Source organism: Ictidomys tridecemlineatus, chromosome 9 (genome assembly GCF_052094955.1).
Source record: "Ictidomys tridecemlineatus isolate mIctTri1 chromosome 9, mIctTri1.hap1, whole genome shotgun sequence".
Classification (NCBI taxonomy): domain Eukaryota; kingdom Metazoa; phylum Chordata; class Mammalia; order Rodentia; family Sciuridae; genus Ictidomys; species Ictidomys tridecemlineatus.
Window position 1 is genome coordinate 97,906,330 of NC_135485.1, and position 21,320 is coordinate 97,927,649.

The 21,320-nt window shown below is 36.8% G+C and overlaps 1 protein-coding gene across 2 annotated transcripts in view; it reads right to left on the bottom strand.

The window, feature by feature from the left end:
• Positions 1-16,680, bottom strand: part of Arhgef38 (Rho guanine nucleotide exchange factor 38) — a 127,864-nt gene extending 111,184 nt beyond the window's left edge. For both annotated transcript variants that reach the window (XM_078021847.1, XM_005339804.3), the window contains exon 1: positions 16,344-16,680. In XM_078021847.1, coding sequence (XP_077877973.1) covers positions 16,344-16,539 — 196 coding nt within the window. In that variant the 5' untranslated portion in view covers positions 16,540-16,680. The remainder of the gene's footprint in view (positions 1-16,343) is intronic.
• Between the last annotated feature and the right edge of the window lie 4,640 nt (positions 16,681-21,320).

A 21,320-nucleotide genomic window follows, 5' to 3' on the forward strand; every position in this document is an offset into this window, starting at 1 on the left:
ATTTATTTAGATTAAGTCCCTACCTGAAATTATTTATTAATGATTATCAAAAATAATCATGTATTTTAAGTTTCATAACTATAATGAAAAATTGGTTAGTAATAAAGAAGAGTTGGAATTAATGATTTTGTGTACCAAGCTTAGGGTTTTGCATAATGTCTTGCTTAACATCACATACCTTCACCCTCTCCCCCATTCCTTCAACAACAGACTAGGCGGGCATATATACACCAAGCAACATTTATTTATTGGGCAACTTGCACAGTCATTTGACTGTTGAACAGAAGGGTAATATAACAAACATACCTAGCCCTTAACTAATTTATGATTTTATCATGATGACAAATATGTTTATAATTAAATAAGAATCAATAAATATCAAAATTTAAAGTAAACAATTTTATGAATTCCCTAGTTTGGGGAATTAAAGAAACCTTGTACCTAATTTTATATCAATTTTTAAATTTTGGTATTAGATTTGAGATGGTACTGAGTTTTATGTTTTGCATAGAGTGGTGTGTTGAGATCCACAGCCAAAGGGGCCCCAGCAAACTTCCAGCTACCAGCAAACTTCCAGCTGCCGGCTGATGATTGGCTCTCAGCGGCCCCAGCAACATCTAGCTGATTGGCTCCTCTGTGGTGATGTTCATTGGGCTGTTTCCCTGCCCTTCAGACTGCCAGCTGATGATTGGCTCACAGCAGCCCCAGCAACATCTAGCTGATTGGCTCCTCCACGGAGCTGCTCATTGGGGGACTTCTTTGGCTCCGCCCACACAACCCAGCCTATCGGCCTCAAGAGCAGGAGGATTGGGGGAGGTGGAGAGGCTTGTGTGGGTGAGAGGCTTGTGGAAGCCAATGGTGGCAGTTGGGCTCTGAGGGTTTTTTCCTGAGGAGCTGTTTTGTTTGGCGTTTGTAGTTCTAAAAATAAAGTTAGTTTCTTTTGACAAGTGGCTCCTGATTTGTGCCCAGACAGACTGTGGCAGTGGTGAATAAAACAACAGTTCTTACTATCAAGAAATGTATAATTTAGAAGTAAGGATAGGTTATTTAAGTTACAGGATAATTCAGTATTTTTCTTTCTCTAAGACCAAGCACTTCTCTTAATGATAAAGTTGTACATTTTTCTAAGAATGAATTGGTGTTCAACAACAATCCTGATCAAATCAGTTGTACTTCTTATTGTAATTATATTAATTTAACTAAACTTACATAAAGTGATGAAATGTGATCATAAAAGAGCATGCACATATTTCTATTAAAACTGCTTTAATGTTTTGACATAATCTGACAAAGTCAAATTACCTAAATGCTGAGGCTATATTTGGAATTGAATAAGAAAAATATAAGAGACTGAGGAAAAAATTATTCTACAAACACTCTTCAAACAAATCTCTTGTCAATTAATATTTATTTAAAAATTGGTGTACAATATAATTACAATAAACTGTGGCCTGTACTAACATACCTCAGCCTCGAGATGGTTCCTACGAGAGATGTGAGAAATTATTGGAATCTGGAAGAAGCAGGAACTGAAGAGAAAAGAGAATGTGCATCAGCAAAGGAAGTAGTATATCCAAAAGTTTGACTGCTAAATAAGATATGGAAACAGCTTTGTGTGACAGAAGCACAAATGTTAGAAGACATGAGAAGGGATTGAGTCTAAAGAAATTGTCAGGGAACAGATTTTGTAGGCCTATTTGAGGATCTGGGGTTTTTAAGAAAAATGGGGGGTTTTTAAACAAAAGACATGCTCAGGTTCTCTTAACAAAATCACTTTGGAGCAGGGCCCTGGGCCACAAACCTGTCATCCCAGGTAGGGAGACTGAGGCAGGAGGATCACTTCAGCTTAGGAGTTCAAGACCAGCCTTGGTCTTACACATATGAAAATACCTAAGTGGATCCCACCATGATGTCTACAAACAAGAATGGAGTCCTAATTAGAATCAAATTTACTCCATGTTTGTATAATTTTATCAAAGTAGATTCTACTGTCATGTGTAACTAAGGAGAACCAACTTATTAAAAAAAAAAAAGACCAGCCTTGGTAATATAACAAGACTTTTTAAAAAGTTAATAATCTCTTTGGCCTCTGTAGGATGGTATTTGTGAGAGAAAGTAGAGAGCAATCCTGGAGGTAGGGAGGCAGGAGTGATCATTCACCTGGACAGTCACCAGAGGAGAGAAGGAAGTTGTTAAGCTTAGTCTAGTTGCCAAGAAATTGAAGAAAACTGGACAAATCAAAAGGAATTGAGGAATAAAATTGGCATGCGCTGGTCATCATAAGAGGTAAAGGGGATGAAAAGTGGAATCTGATTATCAGATTTCTGAGCTGGTTAATTGGATAGTAGTACCATTTAAATAAATAGGAAAAAGAATGGTGCTAACTTTCGGATATGAGGTGTCCCCCAAAAGCTATACAGGTGAAATAATTTGATTGTCAGAGCTACGACCTACTCATTCCACTCTAATTTGAATGGCCTGACAGAGTGGTAACCTAGTAGGTAGGTGGTTTGTAGCTGGATGAGGAGGGCCACTGGGGATATGCCCCGGGGAAAGGTTCATCTTTCCTGCAGCACCTTCCCCTTCCTTTCTCGGCTTCCTAGCAGCCATGAGTGGAGCATCACTCCTCCACCATGCCCTTCCTCCATGATGTTTTATCTCATCTCAGGCCCAGAGGGATGGAACACACCAACAAGGGACTGACCCTCTGAGATCCTGAGCCAAAATAAACTTTTCCTCCTCCAATTTGTTCTTGTCGATTAGTCACAGTGATGAAAAGTTGACTAACATAAACGGGTTGAGAAGCTGAGTGGTAAGTTCTAACCTTTATTTAGAAAAGTTCATTTCAAGAGAGTAAGCCTTTTTAAGTAACAGAGCCTGAAATTGAATTCAGATCCTCTGATCATCATTCCCAACCTACTCCCATCAGTCTAGTTGCTTTCTACCCATGAAGTCCAAACACCCACCTAGAATTCAATCTATAGTTTTATTCCAGACGGATTGTTACCAAACCCCCAGATAGGATTATAAATATTCTTTTGTCCCATGCTGCATTTCATATCTGCCCCCATAAACCCAACAAAATCCTTGGCTTAGCATTGCATTGAACCCTACTGACATAAGTTTCACACGGTAAAATCTTTTTATCAGTTTCAGTAGAAATCTGACCCACGGAAAGATGAATGGAGCAGGCCTTCTGTGAAATAGGTTGAAAATAATTGCATGTCAGGCAGGTTTTGGAGAGAAGCCAGTGAGGTATTAAGTGAAAATGCGGAGAAGCAGACCCTCCACTGCTCTGAATTTGAAAGCTCAAACATCGGGGCAGGGAAATATTTTATCCTCATTTGAAATGCATGTGATTTATTTCCTCTGACTGCTAATTGCTGCAGAAAGTGTAGAAGTGGATTTCAAAAAGAAATTCAACCAAGCTGACCTGGCTTGAAAAATAAATTTAAGAGGAAAAAAAATATTTAAGAGATATTGGTTTGAATTTACTGGCTCCAACAGTGATCAGCATAGCACAGCCAGAACAATGAGAAGTTAAATAAGTGTATTCAAAGTTCTAAGCAGGAGAAGATGAACAGGAAATGACAGATTCCCATCCCTGAAATAACTGGGAGCTTAACTTGGTAAAGTGTTCCCTGTGTTCAATTTTTCTGTTGTAATTATTCAACTATTGAGAACGTAAAATTTTGGCTGGATGAGACATGGATTTTATCCATTTGTTCATTTATTCATCAAATATCTACTAAGTTCTCATTGTGCAAGACATTTTTTCTAGATCAGTGGTTCTTTTTGTTGTTGTTCTAATTAAACATACCAGAAGAATGCATTTTGACACAGCATACATAAATGGAGTATAACTTCTCAGTCTTCTGGTTGTACATATTGTAGCATCACACTGGTCATGTAATTATATATGCACATAGGGTAATAATGTCTGATTCATTCTATTATCCTTCCTACTCCTATCCCCCCCACCCCGTTTATTCCTGTCTAATCCAAAGTACCTCTATTCTTCCCTAGTCCCTCCTTATTGTGAACTAGCACCACATATCAAAGAAAAAGAAGAATGAAATATGGTATTTGCCTGTAAGTGGATGGATCTGATTCGAATATCATACTAAGTGAAATAAACCAATCCCCCCCAAAAAACAAATGCCAAATGTTTTCTGCTATGTGGATGTGAGATCAGTGCTTCTTAACATGGCTATTTCACTCCTCTAGACTTCCCCCCACTAGTATATAATTGGTAAAGTTTGGAATCTTTGTGGTTTATAACCAGGGGAAGGGACAGAAGGCTACCAGCAGCGGATAGATTTAATGTTCTTCAATGCAGTTAATATCCTATAGTGCAGAAGACAGCACCTGGAAAAGAAATATCTAGCCCAAAATAAAAGTAGTATCAGTGCTGAGAAATTTTGTTCTAGATGCTAATCAATATAGCAAAGAAAGAGAGAGAAAAACCACAACTCTTTTGAAACATCTTTAAGTGATGGGGGAAAATGATTAATGAAGAACTATACTGCGAACAAGATAGCAATAAGATACTATAAAGGAAAATATAGCAGATGGTGGTCATGGCTGTTACTATATAGAGTGAGGTCAGGGAAGGTCTCCTTAACAAGACGAAATTTGAGCAGGATCTTAAAGAAAAGCAAGTCATGGTATGAAAATCAGGTCTCATACCAACATCTTCCACACACGCTGGCAATCATGCATGAATTTAAAGTAAAAATGAACTGGATAAGTGTGAGCATCATTGCTTTTCTTTTCCCCTTTATTGGCAAAACCTTTATGCTGGTTTAGACATGAAAGACATAATACTTCTTTTTGCGTGTGGTACTGAGAATCAAACCTAGGGCATCACACATGCTTGGAAAACACTGTACCACTGAGCTTAATCCTAGCCCTTCATTGTCCATTGTTTTACATTTTAGACATATGAGAAACAATCCCCTCCACTAATTGAAACAGATACTTCTAATTCCAGTTAATCAATTATTTCAGATCACAGGTTCAAAATATCTACAAAACAATTTTATATTCTACGTAAGTGTGTACTATATGTGGACATAGTGTACACAGTGATTCTATTAACATGCTCTTACCACACAGGATAATCTGAGGGTCTAAAAGGTTATCAAGAATCGAACCCAATGTATAAACATGGAAAAGTCAATATTGTCATATTTCACTATGTAGATGTTGACACTTCATTAGAATATGTCATGAAGATTCTGTGCTTCCTAATCTTGCACCAAAACCAGTTTAGTAGTAAATGATTTTTAAGTAAAAAAGGCACATTTTTTTCTTTTTTTAAAAAAAGCTTTATATGATAGTTATGCCCCACATGCAAAAAAAAAATTGGCATAAAATCTGCAACAATTATGAGGTGGAATGTGGTACAGCTTAAGTGTTTTGGTGTGAATTTTTTGTTGTTTTTAACTTGTATACATCTTTATGAGAACATATAGTGAAAAAAAAAATACAGGACTTGAGTTTCCCTAATAAGCTTTTCCCATTTCTAAATATTGCTAATGATTCACTGAAAAAAAAAGTTTAAATACATTTACCAGTTTAACATAGTCTTTATATAAACAGTAAAATACAGCTGGGTTCAGTGGCATACCCTGCGAATCCTAGTGGCTGGTGAGGCTGAGGGAGGAGGATCATGAATTCAAAGCCAGCCTCAGCAACTTAGCAAGGCCCTGAGCAACTTAGTGAGAGCCTATCTCAAAATAAAATAAAAAGAATTGGGGATGTGGGTCAGTAGTTAAGCATCCCTGGGTTCAATCCCTCATACCAAAATAAAAAATAAATAAAATACATTAAAAAAATTTTGCTTGCAATGGCTAGGTAATGAAGCTTCACTTTTCTCAGAGTATTGACTGTTTTCTGAGTTTTTCTTCGTTAAAAGAAATCTAATTTTACATCTTAATTTGTTATTTCCCTTCTATGCAGACATAAAGTAAGAGAACAAAACACACTGAAATTATAATTGTAATATTTAAAAATTTTGATCGAGTTTTGAATATTTTAAAAACCGTAGCATCATTGCAACATAAAGACAATCCTAAATGTGTGGCATTAACAAGCAATTCAAAATTCTAGGAGAATATTTATTTTTAATATATTATTTTTATTTTTAGATGTATAATTCTTTTACAATATAAAAGAAAGGAAAAAAGTCATTCTATTTAGAAGTTTGATTATTCCAGAAAAATAATTATTAATTTGTTCACTCCTGTCTAGTTATAAAATTTGATATTATGTTTAGAGGGATAACCTATCTCTGTCTTCTAGTATGTGGTAGATATGATTTTTGTCTGCCTTTGCTAATAATGGCAGAATTTCAAAAACACAATAGAGAGAAGAAAACTACAAGACATGATAAAAAATGGATAATTCCCTCCATCCAGTTAGATCTAAACCCCGGAGCTATGCTTCTGGCACCAGTGAGTAGTAGTCAAGACTCAGTTAAGATGAACCAACCATGGGGCAGGGCCTTTTTCACCCAGCAGGGTTTTTATTGCACACTGTTATTACATCCATTGATTGTAATATGTATGCACTCATACATTTACTCACTCATTCCCTTAACAAACCTGGCGGTCAAGTACATGCCAATCTTCTACGCACTGAAGACGTAAATGCTCTGCCTTGCAGAAGTTCAGCCAAGAAAGAGATATTGACAGGTAAATAACAAACATAGAAAATGCAGCATGGTTGTAAGACATGAAAATACTTTGGGTGTGAAGACTCAGAAAGATGGACTTGAAAAAATGAGTAAGAACTTAGAGAATAACCAGGATGTGGACAAGCACTCCAGGTAACAGCATGTATCAAGGCCTACTGATCCAAAGTAAAATGTCTGCAGTCAGAGATGTGAACTGAAAAAAGAATCAGTTTGGGTGAAGCCTTAGATTCCATTTGAATGTAGGTGATCTCCAGGCTTTTTCTATTTCTCATTTAATTATTATTTTTGGTAAAATATACAGGACATAAAATTTGTCGTGGTAACTATGTTTAAGTATGTTCACATTATTGTGTAATCATTACCATCATCCACCTCCAGAACTTTTTCCATTTACCCAAACTGAACACTTATACCTGTTAAGCAATGTCTCCCCTTTATGCCCCCTTTCCTTGTCCCTCACAACTACCCTTCTACTTTCTGTCTGTATAGGGTTGATTACACCTTGTAGGAGGGGGAATCACATACTATTTGTCCTTTTGCATCCTCTTTATTGGTCTTAGCATAAAGTCTTCAATATTTGTCTGTTGTGTGTGTCAGAATTTCATCCACAACTTTTATGGAGTTTCAGTTAAACTTTTTTGAGCATTTACCTCCAATATGTGTATAACATTTATCCATCATTATAAAGCATACACAAAGGATAAGATTAAAAATTAACTTATTTTTTTTCTCACCATGGATGGTCTTTAAAAACTCCTGGAGTATATTTACCCTTCTTTGGGGTAAATTTGCCACTGCTGGAGAAAATGGAAATTTGAGGAATGTTTGGCCTGAAAGCAATGTAGTTTGATACTCTGACCCAGTTTTTCATTAAACACCCTTATTCAGGTACGTGAAGATGAGCAGTTTTCAAAAGTTAGATAGCTCAGATAATCACTATTGTATTTGTAGAGTGGAGTATTATAGTAATTCTATGAGGTATAAACTTTATTTGGTGCAATTGCACATCTTTCTAATTTGTATACACATAAAACATTTTGTTGAAAAGCATAAAAAACACAGCTCCTGGAAAATACTTGGTCATTGTTTACTTCAATATTACGAATGAACGTAAGTTTTAAGGGTATCTTGAGGTTTTGAAGTATTGTTTAAAAGTCTAGCAAACACAGTCCATTCTTTTAAAACATCATAAAGCAGGTACTACTAAACACTGAGGTTAGAACAATAGAAAATCCATGTTGGTTGAAAGTACATTGATCTTGAAGCCAAGTGAACCTCTGTAAAGCTCATACTTAAATGTAAAATAGAGACAAAAATAAAATAAAGTAATTTCAGACAATAATCAGTGAAGGCCACTAAGAGGATTTGAACATATGCCCTTGAATGTGCCACTTTGGCATATTGATTATTTTGAGCTGAATGCACTTGAGTAGATGCAGAAAGGATTCTCTGCCCTCTTCTTTCCAACTGAAAGCAGGGTTTTAAATTTCCAACTTTCAGAAAAGTGACATCCCTGAATCAGGTAGAGGAGAAATACCTACCACTGGAGATGGGGAGTGGACAACAAACCTTATGAAAATAACCCTTTGGTTTCCTCCATATAGTTTGTAATCACTTTCTTACAATTTACTGCCCCAGCCCAAATCTTTTTATTCTTTGCTTTTTGACATCTCCATAATTTATGATTTGTTGTTGTTGCTGTTGTTAAAATGGTGCATAACCCCCTACCGTCCCCCACCCCCACCTCACACACACACCCAGTTCTGACTGCTTCTTTGGAATTTTTAACTTCTTTCTATAAAGACCACACACACTACATACAAATATTATCCACAAATAAATTCTGCATGTTTTTTTTCACCCTGTTAATGTCTTATTGTTACAATTCACAGGCCCCAGTCACAGAATCTAGGAGGGCAGAAGAAAAACATTTTTTTTTCCTTTGCCACTTAGGTAGGATGGTTGCAGGGATGGACTCCGCAGGAAGGTGAGCAGACACCTCAATGATGAGAATTTGTACTGGCAGAGATCTGGGGGGAGAAACTTTCAGGCAGAGAAAAAAAGCCAATACAAAGGCGAGGAAGCAGGTATAAATTTAATTCTAAACTCTTGATTGCTAAAAATAGTAATTTGCTTGTTCTCATCTGGGGAGGGAATGTGTTCTAATTCTCAAAGGGAGTCAAAGTTTTTCCTTGAATAAAATCTGGATGGCACTCAGAAATGTAAACAATGTCTTCATCAACCTTTCACAACAAATACAGCTTCTTGTAATGACATTGCAGACTTAACATTAACAAGCATTCAGGAAAGACAATTTCTGTGAGGGGCTATAGTGACTCAAATACTTAAGACCAGTAGCTAGATGACATGACCTTTAAGTTTTCTCTTTTAAGTGACAGGTGCATGCCAGACAGTACAAGATTTCATTCTTTATCAAGGACCTGAGTGCAGGTATCCCGGAGTATTCATTTATTCCTAGATTCGTTAATCAAGAAAGAAACTGTTCAGAACCTTGGACAAAAGCTTTTAATCATAGCACTATTTTCCTGCTTCATTTAAGTTATGACTCACAATTTAAGTTGGCTTCATAGAATTCTATTGAAATATTACCTGCCCACATAAAGAGCTGCTTGTTTCCAGTATATAATTCCATTCTTTTCATTTGCAAATGTATTCCTCCCCCCTACCTTTGCTATAGAATAGGGCTTTCACTTTATCAGGTATATATTAAGTTTTAGTGAGATGCAAACAAATGACAACTGGCATAAAATTAAAGAAGAATATTGAGATATTCAATGAAGTGGGAAATAAACATCATAGGGCAGGTTTGCGTAACCTAAGTTTGTAATTTTGTTCCCTGATAATTAAGCAGAGAAAACAAGTATTTATAAAACAGCACCACTGGCAAGAACATGCCACGGTAATTTAAAAGAAAAAAATGCATATTTCAAAGCATAAATTGACAGCAGGTCAAGTTTTAATATGACAGCGAAAGAAAGATTTATATTAAAAACATGTACGGAAACCCCCAAATTGCTTTGATTTATTAGTAAATCATACATAGAAAATACTTACTGAGTCACTTAATTGGATGCATTCTATTTTACAAATATTTAAATCACCTGAATTCAAATCCAAGCTCTACCATCTTACCATAACTGAAAAAGTGTTAGGATTAAGTAACACTGTGAAAGTCCCTGGTTAGCACAGTCCCTCACAGGTAATAGATAACAGTTTATCCCTTCTCTCCCTTCCTTTCCTCTTCCTGTCCAGGACCTAGTACAGAAGGTGAATGAAATCCTGAACATGGAATATGTGCCCAACCACTGGCAACAGCCTCTCTTGTGGGACCAGGAGGTAGAGTCCGACAATAAGGCTGACAAACTATACCCACATATTTAAATGCTGTAAATTGAGCTAACAAACCATTAAATAACGTGTGACATAGCCTTCTATCTCGAGAAGTCTCCATTTATAATAATGTGGAAGCCACCTTCTAATATATTTTTCTCAGATTCCCTCAGAGTTTAGTGCCAAAATTCATCAGGGCCTCATAGGGCTCACTTACCCCTAGCCGGTCCTGAGGATGATAATCTTGCTCTTTCTTCTACCAGCTCTCCCACTTAAAGGGGTCCTGTATGAAGGTCACAGCAGGATCAAGCTCCAGAGACACCCCATCATCAATTGTCCCTCAAGCCTAAAAGTACACACACCCACAAACACAATCTATCCTTAGGAGAATAGGATAGGAATAGGCTCATGTAGGCTGAGAGCCAGTATTAAGGCCTTTTGAACATAAAATTCTATGGTCTCAGGTAGATGCTAAAAATGAGGATAGGGATTCTAAAAGGTAGTAACCTTGGCCCCAAGGATGCCTCACCTATGTGGTTGGGAGGGGGCTGCAGAGGGATATTCTGAAGCATGCTCCAAGCCAAGTCTTAGCTGTTTTTAAGTGTGATATTGCTTGCAAGTTTAACAATTTTTGTGACAATCCTACTTTCACCAGGAACTCAATACCCACAAAAGTCCTAAAGTTAATATGATTGTGGCATCAAGAAAAAAGTAATTCCATAAACATAAGGGTTTTTTTCCCTATATCAACAGAAATAAAGATAAACTTAGCTGAACTGTTTCTCTCTTGTCCATCTTTTTCCCAACTATATTTATTTTATTTTAAGGTACTATTTTAAGGTACATTTCTATTTATTTTGGGTAAGTGCCTGGTACCCCCCTACTCTTTCTTCTTCCCTTATCTTCCATTCTGCTCTCCCTCTTGATTTCCGATTTTATGTTTTGATAAACCAATAACTTTTATAGATAAAAAAAATCACCACCAGAAGTTAGATCTAAAGCCACATCAGTCAAACATGGAGGAATAATTTTGCCTTTCACAATGCGATAGTGTAAGAAGATCTCCAACCTTCCTGATTTCTGAGGCTCACATTTTAACACACATGGTTCTTCTCAACACTATGAAATACCTTTACTGAAAAAGAGGGAAAGTAAAATATCAGGCTTCACTTTGGTTTTCATGCATGAGTGAGACAGAACCCTCTTAAAGGGCTTTGACTTTCATCAAGGTTTGCCCTTCAGACAATGGCACACCCCTATTTGTACTGGTGTCGCATTACTGATTCAGGCACTTCCCATTTCACTGAATGGTGTTATCCACAGGCAGGTAAAGGGAAGGAGCTGCTCAATACTCAAAGGACAGGCAGGAATAAAAAGGACTCAGCCCTGGGTTAGAAACTTGCACAGAGAGCCCAACAGCTTGTTTCATCCCACGCTTCATAAGGTCTGAATAAAAGACACCAAATCTTCCCATGTGAACAACTCCTGCTCATGTACAGATTGTTTACAGTCATTACAAATTATGTGGTCTCATGCTTTTATCAAGTCTAACTTATTAGTTGAACCATTTGTCCTCATACTGAACAATATTTATTTATTTTTGGTAGCTGTAGATGGATAGCATGCCTTTTTTAAATTTATTTTTATGTGGTGCTGAGGATCGAACCTAATGCCTCAAACGTGCAAGGCAAGCACTCTGCCCTGCACAATATTTTATTCTGTATAAAGTTCCTGCTATAGAGTGATTCATTATTTTCAATATAGTAAGAAAACCATGATTTCATAAAGAAAACTAACTAATCCTTGCCTAATGAGAATAAAATGATTAATAATAATAATAATAACAATAGAAGGTACCACAGACCTGCTATGAATTGAAGACAGGATTTTTGACATGTGTTACTGCAACAACAGTGACATTTATCCATTTTCTCTAATTCTTGCTTTCAGCGCTTAATTAGAAAAAATACACATTGGCTAAAAAATTAAGCAGAGGTGACTTAGTGCTACCATAGAAGGTACAGGGGATTGACCATTGTCTTGCTCAGTTTAGTCTGCTCTAACAAACAGATTGGGTGGCTTAAACAAGAAGCATTTCATTTTCATCATTCTACATGCTGGGAAATCCACAGTCAAGGCTCTGGTAGATCCATTCCTAGTGAGTATCTGCATCCTGGTTTGCAGATCTCCACATCCACACATGGCAGATAGCAAAGAGAAGCAAGCTGTCTCCTATCTTTTCTTACAAGGACACTAAACCCATTCATAAGGGCTCTACTTTATAGTTCTCAAAGTCTCCACTTCCAAATATCATCACATTGCGGATTAGGTTTCAATATACAAACTTAAAAGGGATACAAACATTTAGTCATGGTACCAATATTGGAAAATAATGTCAATAATCTTAATCATTTTGGGTTTTCAAAAATATTGCTTAATGTTAATCAATACAATTTTTTATTTAAAGTTTAGTCATTGCAGAAATGTCTCAAGTATACACCCGTGCCCACACATGCACACATCCCTATGTCTACATTCTATAGATATCTTCATCTGCATATGCATAGACATGCTTGTATATAACTTTAAATTACGCACATTTCAAACGTGGAGTTAACATGCATCATCAAATACAAAATCCTTTCTAAGTTTTTAACAACTAGATCACTAAATTTCCCCTATTTAGATCATCTCTAAGGCTTCCAGTAAAATGGGGATCATGAGCTGAGCTAGCCTGGAAGGATGACATAGATCTTCTAATTAATGGAAGAAAAGGACTGAACTGAGGTATGATCATTGTGTGCTCTAAAAGGCAGAGTCTGGAATGAGATAAGCTTCCACTAATAATTACTCATTATATTGGAAATTCTGTATATTTCTACCTCTGATATATTTACATATACTTTTTTCTGAGGAATTTCCTTTATTGATGGAGACATGTGTCTTCACATATGAAGACACATATGTACAAGAACTCTTATTTCCCACCTGGGTTCCTTTCTTTACACCAGCTCTCAACCTCGGCCAGATCATTTAAGGAATTCATTAATTCTTTTTAGCAGTTACTGACCAGTTACTCTGTGCTTGGCATGATTGTGTGCAAAGATGGAACAGTTAACAAAACAGATACATCTTTTTCATGGAGTTTGGGGTCAGGGGTTTGAGAGAAATTGGATGCAAAATGAGTCAATAATAGCAATAAGTACAAAACAATATAATTTCCGACAAACTATAGTGAAGAAGTTAAAATACCCCTCCCTCTCTTCCCATTCTCTAGCTCTCCCCGTCTCCAACTCATCATCTCTTAAAGGCCCAAGAACTTTCCCCACCATTCCTCTCCTGAGGATCTGCTAGTCCCATCTACTTCCGTCATGCCACTTCACTGCATTGATTTGTTTACCTGTCTTGTTTTTCCCAGCTAGACTTTAAGCCTCTTTGCAGTAAAGATCAAATATATTTTATTAATCATTTTGTAGTTGTGATTCCTGGCACACAGTCTATTTTCACTCACCGTTGTAACCTCCAAGACATAGCATATAACATGTGCAATAAATGCCAACAAACTGAATGATTCTGTTGAAGGGATGAAAAAAAACTAACATTAAGTTAACATTGAGCTATGATTGTGCAACTTAAATAGTCATGACTTGGTAGCCTTGATGTCAATTTTCGACAGAGTCTTTAGGATAACCTCTTGAGAGCCATGTTCTATTGTTCTAATCCAGGCACTCTTATCCAGGGCACCATTTTGTAAAGTTATTATTGCAGTTTAATATTTACACCACTAATGTGATATCGGAAAGTGAGCAGATAGCCTCTGTAGTTACCAGTTGAGGCAAGCTCACAGGCACTGAAGAAAGATCTTATATTATCCAGAACCCAGAGAGCATGCTTCCAGAGAGAATTAGAGCAGTGAATACTAAAGTACCAGCACAGCACTCAAGAACAACAGTTGAATAATTTGAGGACAGTGGAGGTACTAGAAATTCCAGTCTTCGAAAGAACACTGTGAAATCACAAAGGCTTTGGGCCAACAGTCAAAGGACTCTAAACTGCCCAGGTCTTTATTTAATGACTCCTTTGGGTCTACAAGTTTCAAGAAAGATGCAAGAAAAGCCCTTAGCATTTCAACAATAAAGAGTTTCTTAAAGCGATATTGGAGTCATCTTCATGGTAGTGGACCTAGTACAGGCCAGGAAGCAAATCTGAAGAATGAATTGCTTTGAACATTAATGAGAAAAGTCCTCATAAAGTTAGTAAAGCAGTTAGAGCAGAATCATTCTAAAAACTTTATTACATACTAGATCTCAGCTTGGATTTTATTGAGTTACACCTAAAGAATTCTTTTTTATCAGGAGGCCAGTCAAATTAACAGCTCTGATGCACTCTTACATTCTCCTTACTAATTTTTCTCAAGCAACAAATAGTTCTAGGAACATGGGTGAGTCCTGTGCCTTCCTTCTACCTTCAAAGACAGAAACAAAGTATAGAAACCCACAAATCACATGGAGTATCTAAGAAGCCTGAGGTCTCCTGTAAAGTAACAACATGCATCCACTCTGGTTTGTGGTTATAGACTTATTTTTAGGTAAATTTAGGAAAAGAATAGCAAATATTGAGTAGCAAAAAATCCTTTCTATTTTTATTTTACCAGTGTAAAATCTGAACCACAACATTGCTGAATTAGAAAAACTCAGACAGAAAAAAACATGTTATTAAGGATCAAGTAATGAACTTTTCCTGAATTTCTATATGTAGTCTCTTTACCAAAGAACAAAGAAGAATTAAAAAAAGATCAATAAATTTATGTGAATTTAGATTAATATAGGATACACCCTGTTCTATTATTATAGTACCATTATTGCCAGAATTTTAAATAACTACAGTTTATTGAGCACATAATTTGTGTTGGGCAATATACTAAATGTTTCATGTAATTTTCTAATTTTATTTCCTCAACAACACTATATATGGAGTAAGTATCATTAATTTCACATCCACAAATAGGGAAATTGGGATTCAGAAATATTAGGTAATATTAGCTCTAAATCTTGTAGGTAGTAAATTGAAGAGTCAGGATTAGGAAGCAAATGTGTATGACTTTAAAGTTTGTGTTCTTTCCAATGCATAAATTGCCTTCAGAGAAACTGAACTCAGAGATCAAACAATATTCTTCCTTCATTAAATACAAAATTTAAGGATAAGACTGACAGTGCTATTTAATGCTAAACTATGTGTCATTTTTAAACCATTAATTCATAGTAATACTTTTTAAAGATTTAACTTAAATGCATTTAACTTATTTTACTTAAATTGATTTGCATTACTGAGTCTAAGCTCATTTCTGAGGAAAGCCATATGCTAAGTGCAAGCATATTTCATTGGTCTTTCTAAGGTCATTACAGTTTTTGAGTCCAGAATGACGGTTCACAATGGGCTGGTGAGAGTTCAAACACACATTGTGTTTAAAACAGGAAAGTCAGGATCTGGAAGAGCATCTAGCAGGAACTACAGAAGAGACTTAAAACACTACAATACACTATCAACATTAAATGAAGTTTTACTAGAGCAAATGAGGTTTAGGAGAACGAATAGATGGAAAGAGACAGAAATTCAGGGCCTGAAACAGATACATGTTATAATACCTGTGTCAAAATGTCAAAATAAACTGAAGTTATTTTCTCTAAAGTCATTCAGCATAAGCATGCTAAATACCTCTTACCATATTGGGGTGTTATTCAATTCATTCTAAGGGAATGATCACCCAAGTGATTGTCAGCAAATCCTTCGAACTATAACATGATTTACTTTTCACAGACATGATTGTAGCTTCATGTTGCTATTTAAGGTAACCACAATCACCATTCAGCGTGATTACCTAGAAACACCGATTTCATGGTGTAACATCCCACATCTACCTATTAAGATAAACTATTTTTTGTAGGTTTCTAAATCATTTGCTTTCTGTTGCTTCCCACTTCTTAAGTTGGGTTGGAAGGGAAGGCAGAGGAAAAGGGAAGTAGAAGAAAAAAAATATTATGTGCATACACACAAAAACAAAACAAAAAGAAATATTAAAATAATTCAAATTTGGCTCTTTAAGTATTGATTCATTTAATGAATTCTCCCTATAATTTTTAAGACACATTTACTTGCATTTCTTATTTTATGAGAAGGAAAGGTAGTATTAATTTTCTCCTCTGCCTTAAGTGTTTCCTTTGCAAATGGGAGTGTAGCAAAAACAGAGCTGGAAGTGCAGTAACATGGGACAATTGATTTCTTTTTTTGTTACCTTGTAATTTCTGGTTGTATTCAGTTCTGTCAGACTGGCTCCTCCTCAAAGTACCAGAGTGGTCCCCAGAAACACTGCTCTCAACCACAGTGTCAGTCTTCCGTCTCTCCAGCATATACATCCTGGGCCTCAAGAAGGTCAGGTTCTTTCTCTTGGTGCCCATGTTTTCTTTCCCAGTGGCACCTTTGGGCTCCATCTGGGGCAAAGACAACCTTCGGGGGTTTGCAGGCAACAGTGCTAAGGTGCTTCAGGGTGAGGGTGAAAGCCACTGGAGTGAGGAGTTTAACTGCCCCCTTCTAACTAAACAGCTTCGCTCCAGGGTTACCTGGCTGTGACTGCCACCTCTACGGAGTCCCAGAGCTCCACCCCTATGAGGTCATTCTATTTTATGCCTAGAATCCTTCTGGGGAAGCTGCCACCTGTTACCTGAGAGACTTGCAGCACAGAGCTAGGCAAAGCAGGGACTGTGCTGTCACATGCTACTGAAGCAAACAAAAATCCTATTGTGTGGGGCAAGGCCTGGGGGTTGATGTGGGGAAGAAAAGTGAGCAAGGTGAGTCCAGGAGGAAGGGAAAGTAAGCATTAGCATAACCTGCGGCTTTTGGGTTTAATGTGTGCCTATGGGTGTGTACAGGTGCGCTTGGGACACTGTGTTGTGCTTTGCTGCCTGGAGGAAGACAGGATCCTGGGTAGCCTCTGATGAGGATCATTCACCTGCAACCCAGGGAGTCTGGGCTGTGAGAATTTGCATTAGCATGACAACAGAACAGATTGTTTTTAATTTTGACTGTTAAGTACTCAAAGTAATGCTTCTGCTTTTAAAAATCAAACATCCAGAGGTTATTTATTAAAAACATACTTGCCAAACCCTGATCCAAATTCCTGAGCAAAAAAAAGGATTCACGTTTGAGAGTGATCTGGTAGAAGTCATAAGAAGCAGAGGGGAATGCCCACAGAAGCCTAGAACCTTCTCAGTTTCTTATTTTCCACATTCTACTCTTGAATTAAATCAATTCCTTGGTGTTTTAAACCCTATTCTATGTCTTGGTCTCTAGGAAAACAAGTGCAGAGTCAGGTTTGATTTTTTTAATCTGTTCCATAGATGGACTTCCAGGACAGGGCAGTCTGTTTGGGGAAAACAAGAGAGGGAAAAATGTTTGACCTGAGGAGGAATGCAGAAAGCAGAAAAAAATGGTAGCAAGCATTGAGAGCAAGAAAGGCAAATGGTGAGAGGCCTTGCATAAATTTTTTTGAGGTTGTTTTTTCTTGTATTTACTGAGATCTCTCAAGGGGGAACCTCTCCGAAGCTCTGGGAATGTGCTGAGAGTTTTGTATTCCCTCATTAAGGAAAAGAGACCCTAACTCAGAAAATATATTCTTTTCTATTGTAAAGGGACCACCAAAATACAGCCTTGTGCTGCCCATTCTGAATCTTGCCTGACTTCTGTTAGACAAGATTTATAGATAAGAAAAAGAGATAAAAAAAATTGGAAAACGGAAAAACTCAGAATGTGTGGGCTGAATGCAATTTGCATAATTATCTTAAAAGATAAATGACAAATCTCCACTCACCATAGAGACATCTATATATAGCTTGGTATATTGAATGCCTTATATTTAATATAATTGACAGTCTTTTAAAAATAAATGCTCCCAAATATATTTAATAAATATTTTTAAAGGCATATTCGCCTCTAAGATATAAAATGAACTTTTGAAATTTATGTAAAAAAGTGTCTCAAGCTAGGTCCTCAAGCACATACCTGTAATTCCAACAGCTTGGGAGGCTGAGGCAGGAAGATTATGAAATCAAAGCCAGGTTCACCAACTTAGTGAGATCCTGTCTCAAAATGAAGAATTTTTTTTAAAAAGGGCTGGAGATGTGGCTCAGTGGTAAAGTGCCCCTAGTTTCAATCTCCAGGACCAATCCAAACCAAATTAAACAACAAAAAAAGTGTCTCAATTATTTTCTAATCTAGCATGTATATCGCATGTATGTATTACACATGTGTATATATCTGTGTGTGTGTGCATTACTCCTAATAACTACCACAATTAAACTACTTAGACATAGTACCATAGCAAAATTGTGCAAATAAAAACTGCAGAAATTAAGAGGTTTAGGGATACAACATTCAGAAATTTTCTCAGAGGCTCTTAAAACCCAGATAGAAATCTAATACAACCAGATAGATACCACTTGCATGGTTTATACATGACCAATGTTTAAGAAATACACAAATACTATTAAAAAAATGCCCCTTTATCTTGAAAAAGACCTGGCATTTGCTTGAGGACGTTTATCTCAGTAAGGTTGCTGTGTGTGAGTAGTTGTGAAATGGTGGAAGACGTATCTTTTGAAATCAGAAACAGCAGCAGATGTGGATGGGTGTGGCTCCTAACACAGGCAGAGACCTAGGCCACTGGAAACATTTAAAGTGTACATGTGTGAGGTTTGTGTATTCCTGTGCCAGCAGGTTATCCAGATACATTTTTCTACATTGACCTACAGTTGTAAATGAACAAATTCACAAACAAACAAATGTGAAATTGTGTGATGCTCAAATGGTTCCCTAATACAGCAATCTTTCTGGAAAAAAAAAATTTCTCTTTTTAAAACAATCATCATAGCAGAAATTATTCTAGTAGCTTTATTATGTTTTTTAAAATTTCAACAATTGTAAAGAGACTTAGCATAGCTACTGGGAATTCAATGGTCAATACATATTTTTTTATTCATAATAATTTTCATGTAAACTTAAAATGAATACATAAGTTCTTTTAAAACTGCCTTTTTTTTTCAGCCAATGAATGGGAAAGACACTGTTGATTGTTCACTCAATCTTTATTCCTACTACCCCCTACCTCCTCGTCTTCATGTGCCAGGAGAAACCTTACTGTCCAAGGCAGCATTTGAATTGTCCAATCAATTCTAATTTTGTTTCTTCTTTTTCTGTTCTCTCTTGCAGCAAAGAGTGATCATATAACCCCACTCCTGGTAAATGGGACCTCAATATAATCTTCTAGAACGAGGGGCAGCATATCGATTCTAGGAAAGAGTTTGCTTCTCTAATAAAAGTGGTGGCCTAGCTGGCTTCAACATTCCCCCTTTCAGAATTGATCATAGGCACAATACATGAAGCAGTAACAGCCATCCTATGAGAAAAGACTAAGAGATCCATGAACTCTTATTGAATTACTTTACCAAAGTCAGTAGTCATCTACATTTATACTTCTTATTATTAGGGTAAAATAAACTTCCCTTTCCTAAGCCATCATTGGATTTCCTGTTTGAACATATTTCTAATGGATTTAGTAGACAGTGTGCAGGATACATAAAGATTCATAGTTCTCTTGCTTATCTTCTTGACATTTCTTAAGCCAGTGTGTTCAGAGTCTCCCACTTAAAATATGATTTAGTTTTGCTGGAAATGAAAGCAGCCTGGTTAGATTTCGAGTGGGCATCTTGCTAGAGCATCAGCAAGGCAAAAGGAACAAGGGTTCTAATCTATCTAGGCTTTATGTTTTTTGGAAAAGGTATAAAAAACTTTTAATACAAGCTTATGTTACTTTATTAAATATCGACACCAAGATGTTTAAATGTATTTTATTTGGACTAAGGAACAAGCAGTTCCTCATCTAGAAAAAGCAATGGGCAGGGAATCTAAGATTCAGTTTTAGTCTCAGCTAAGACATAAATCAGCTTCATGACATTACAACTGACAATATCTCTCTAGTCCTAATTTCTTCATTGTAAAATGTAAGGGAGAAGTAGTCATTAGTGCAATTCACCCAATATTTTTGGCTCTTCCTTTAGGCATATGGGAATATTGCTCTGCCTTTCAGTCTATCCCTGCCCATGTAACTTCATTTGGTTAAAGAAATTGATCGAAAATGGTATATGTCATTTCTGGTAAAGTGTTAAGAACCCAGTGTGTTTCTTTTCTTCATCTATGGGAATGAGCAAGATTCCAGGCAGCAGCTGCCTTGTCAAGATGTTTCTTAGAATGTACATGACTCAAAGCTCCTGGCCACTCCATAATGTTGTATAGTTTGAGCATGAAAGAATTCTTTGTTGCTTTGAGCTACTGATATTTAGAGATTTTTTGTTACTGCAGCATAATTTAGACTATACTCAGAATGCAGGATATATAGGTTAAGTGATGCATAAATACACACATCATTTTTAGGTCTAATGTTATGTGATTTCAGGATTTAAAACCCAGGTATATTAGTTTGTATAACTCCTAATTCCAAAACAGAAATAGCATCAGTCAGGTTAAGCCGACGCAGATCTAGGAAAGAGATTCAGGATGCCAGCAATTGGAAGATGCAAGACACAATTGGGATAATAAATAGGCTTTATCCAGAGGTGGTTTTAGCCCCTAGACAGCCCCCAACCAGACCCCAGCTCCGGCTTCAGCCCCCAGCCAGTTCCATTTTGCCCCTACCCCCAAACCATTTTCATAGGGCTTTTATATACCCAGGCCAGACAAAAAGGTTACTTTAGTGGGCACATGCTCACAAGTAAATGTTTATGACCTTGAATTCATATTCTGAATCAGGGTGTTCATGACCTTAACTACACACTGAACAGTCCACTGCAAGTCTTGTTGAGGGAGCCTAACTATAGCCATTTTGGACCTGCCTTACAATCCACCCTTTTAGGATTCCTTGACATACAATCTACACGTCTGAAGTCTTATGCAAAGAGCCCTTATGCAAAGAGGAGGGCAGAGCTCTGTATCCATGGGCCACAACAATATATGTTGTAGTCACATATAATCAGAAAACAAGCCCCATCATCTAGGATTACTAAAAACCATTACCAGTTTCATCCCATACTGAGGTAGCAATGAAAGTTTCCTAATCATATCTATCTGTCCAGGGACATAGTATGGATTTGCCAGGCTAATCCAGGGGCAGAACTCTCAGGCATCTTTGTGCCTAACCAGCAGACAGAGGTGTTTGCCACCC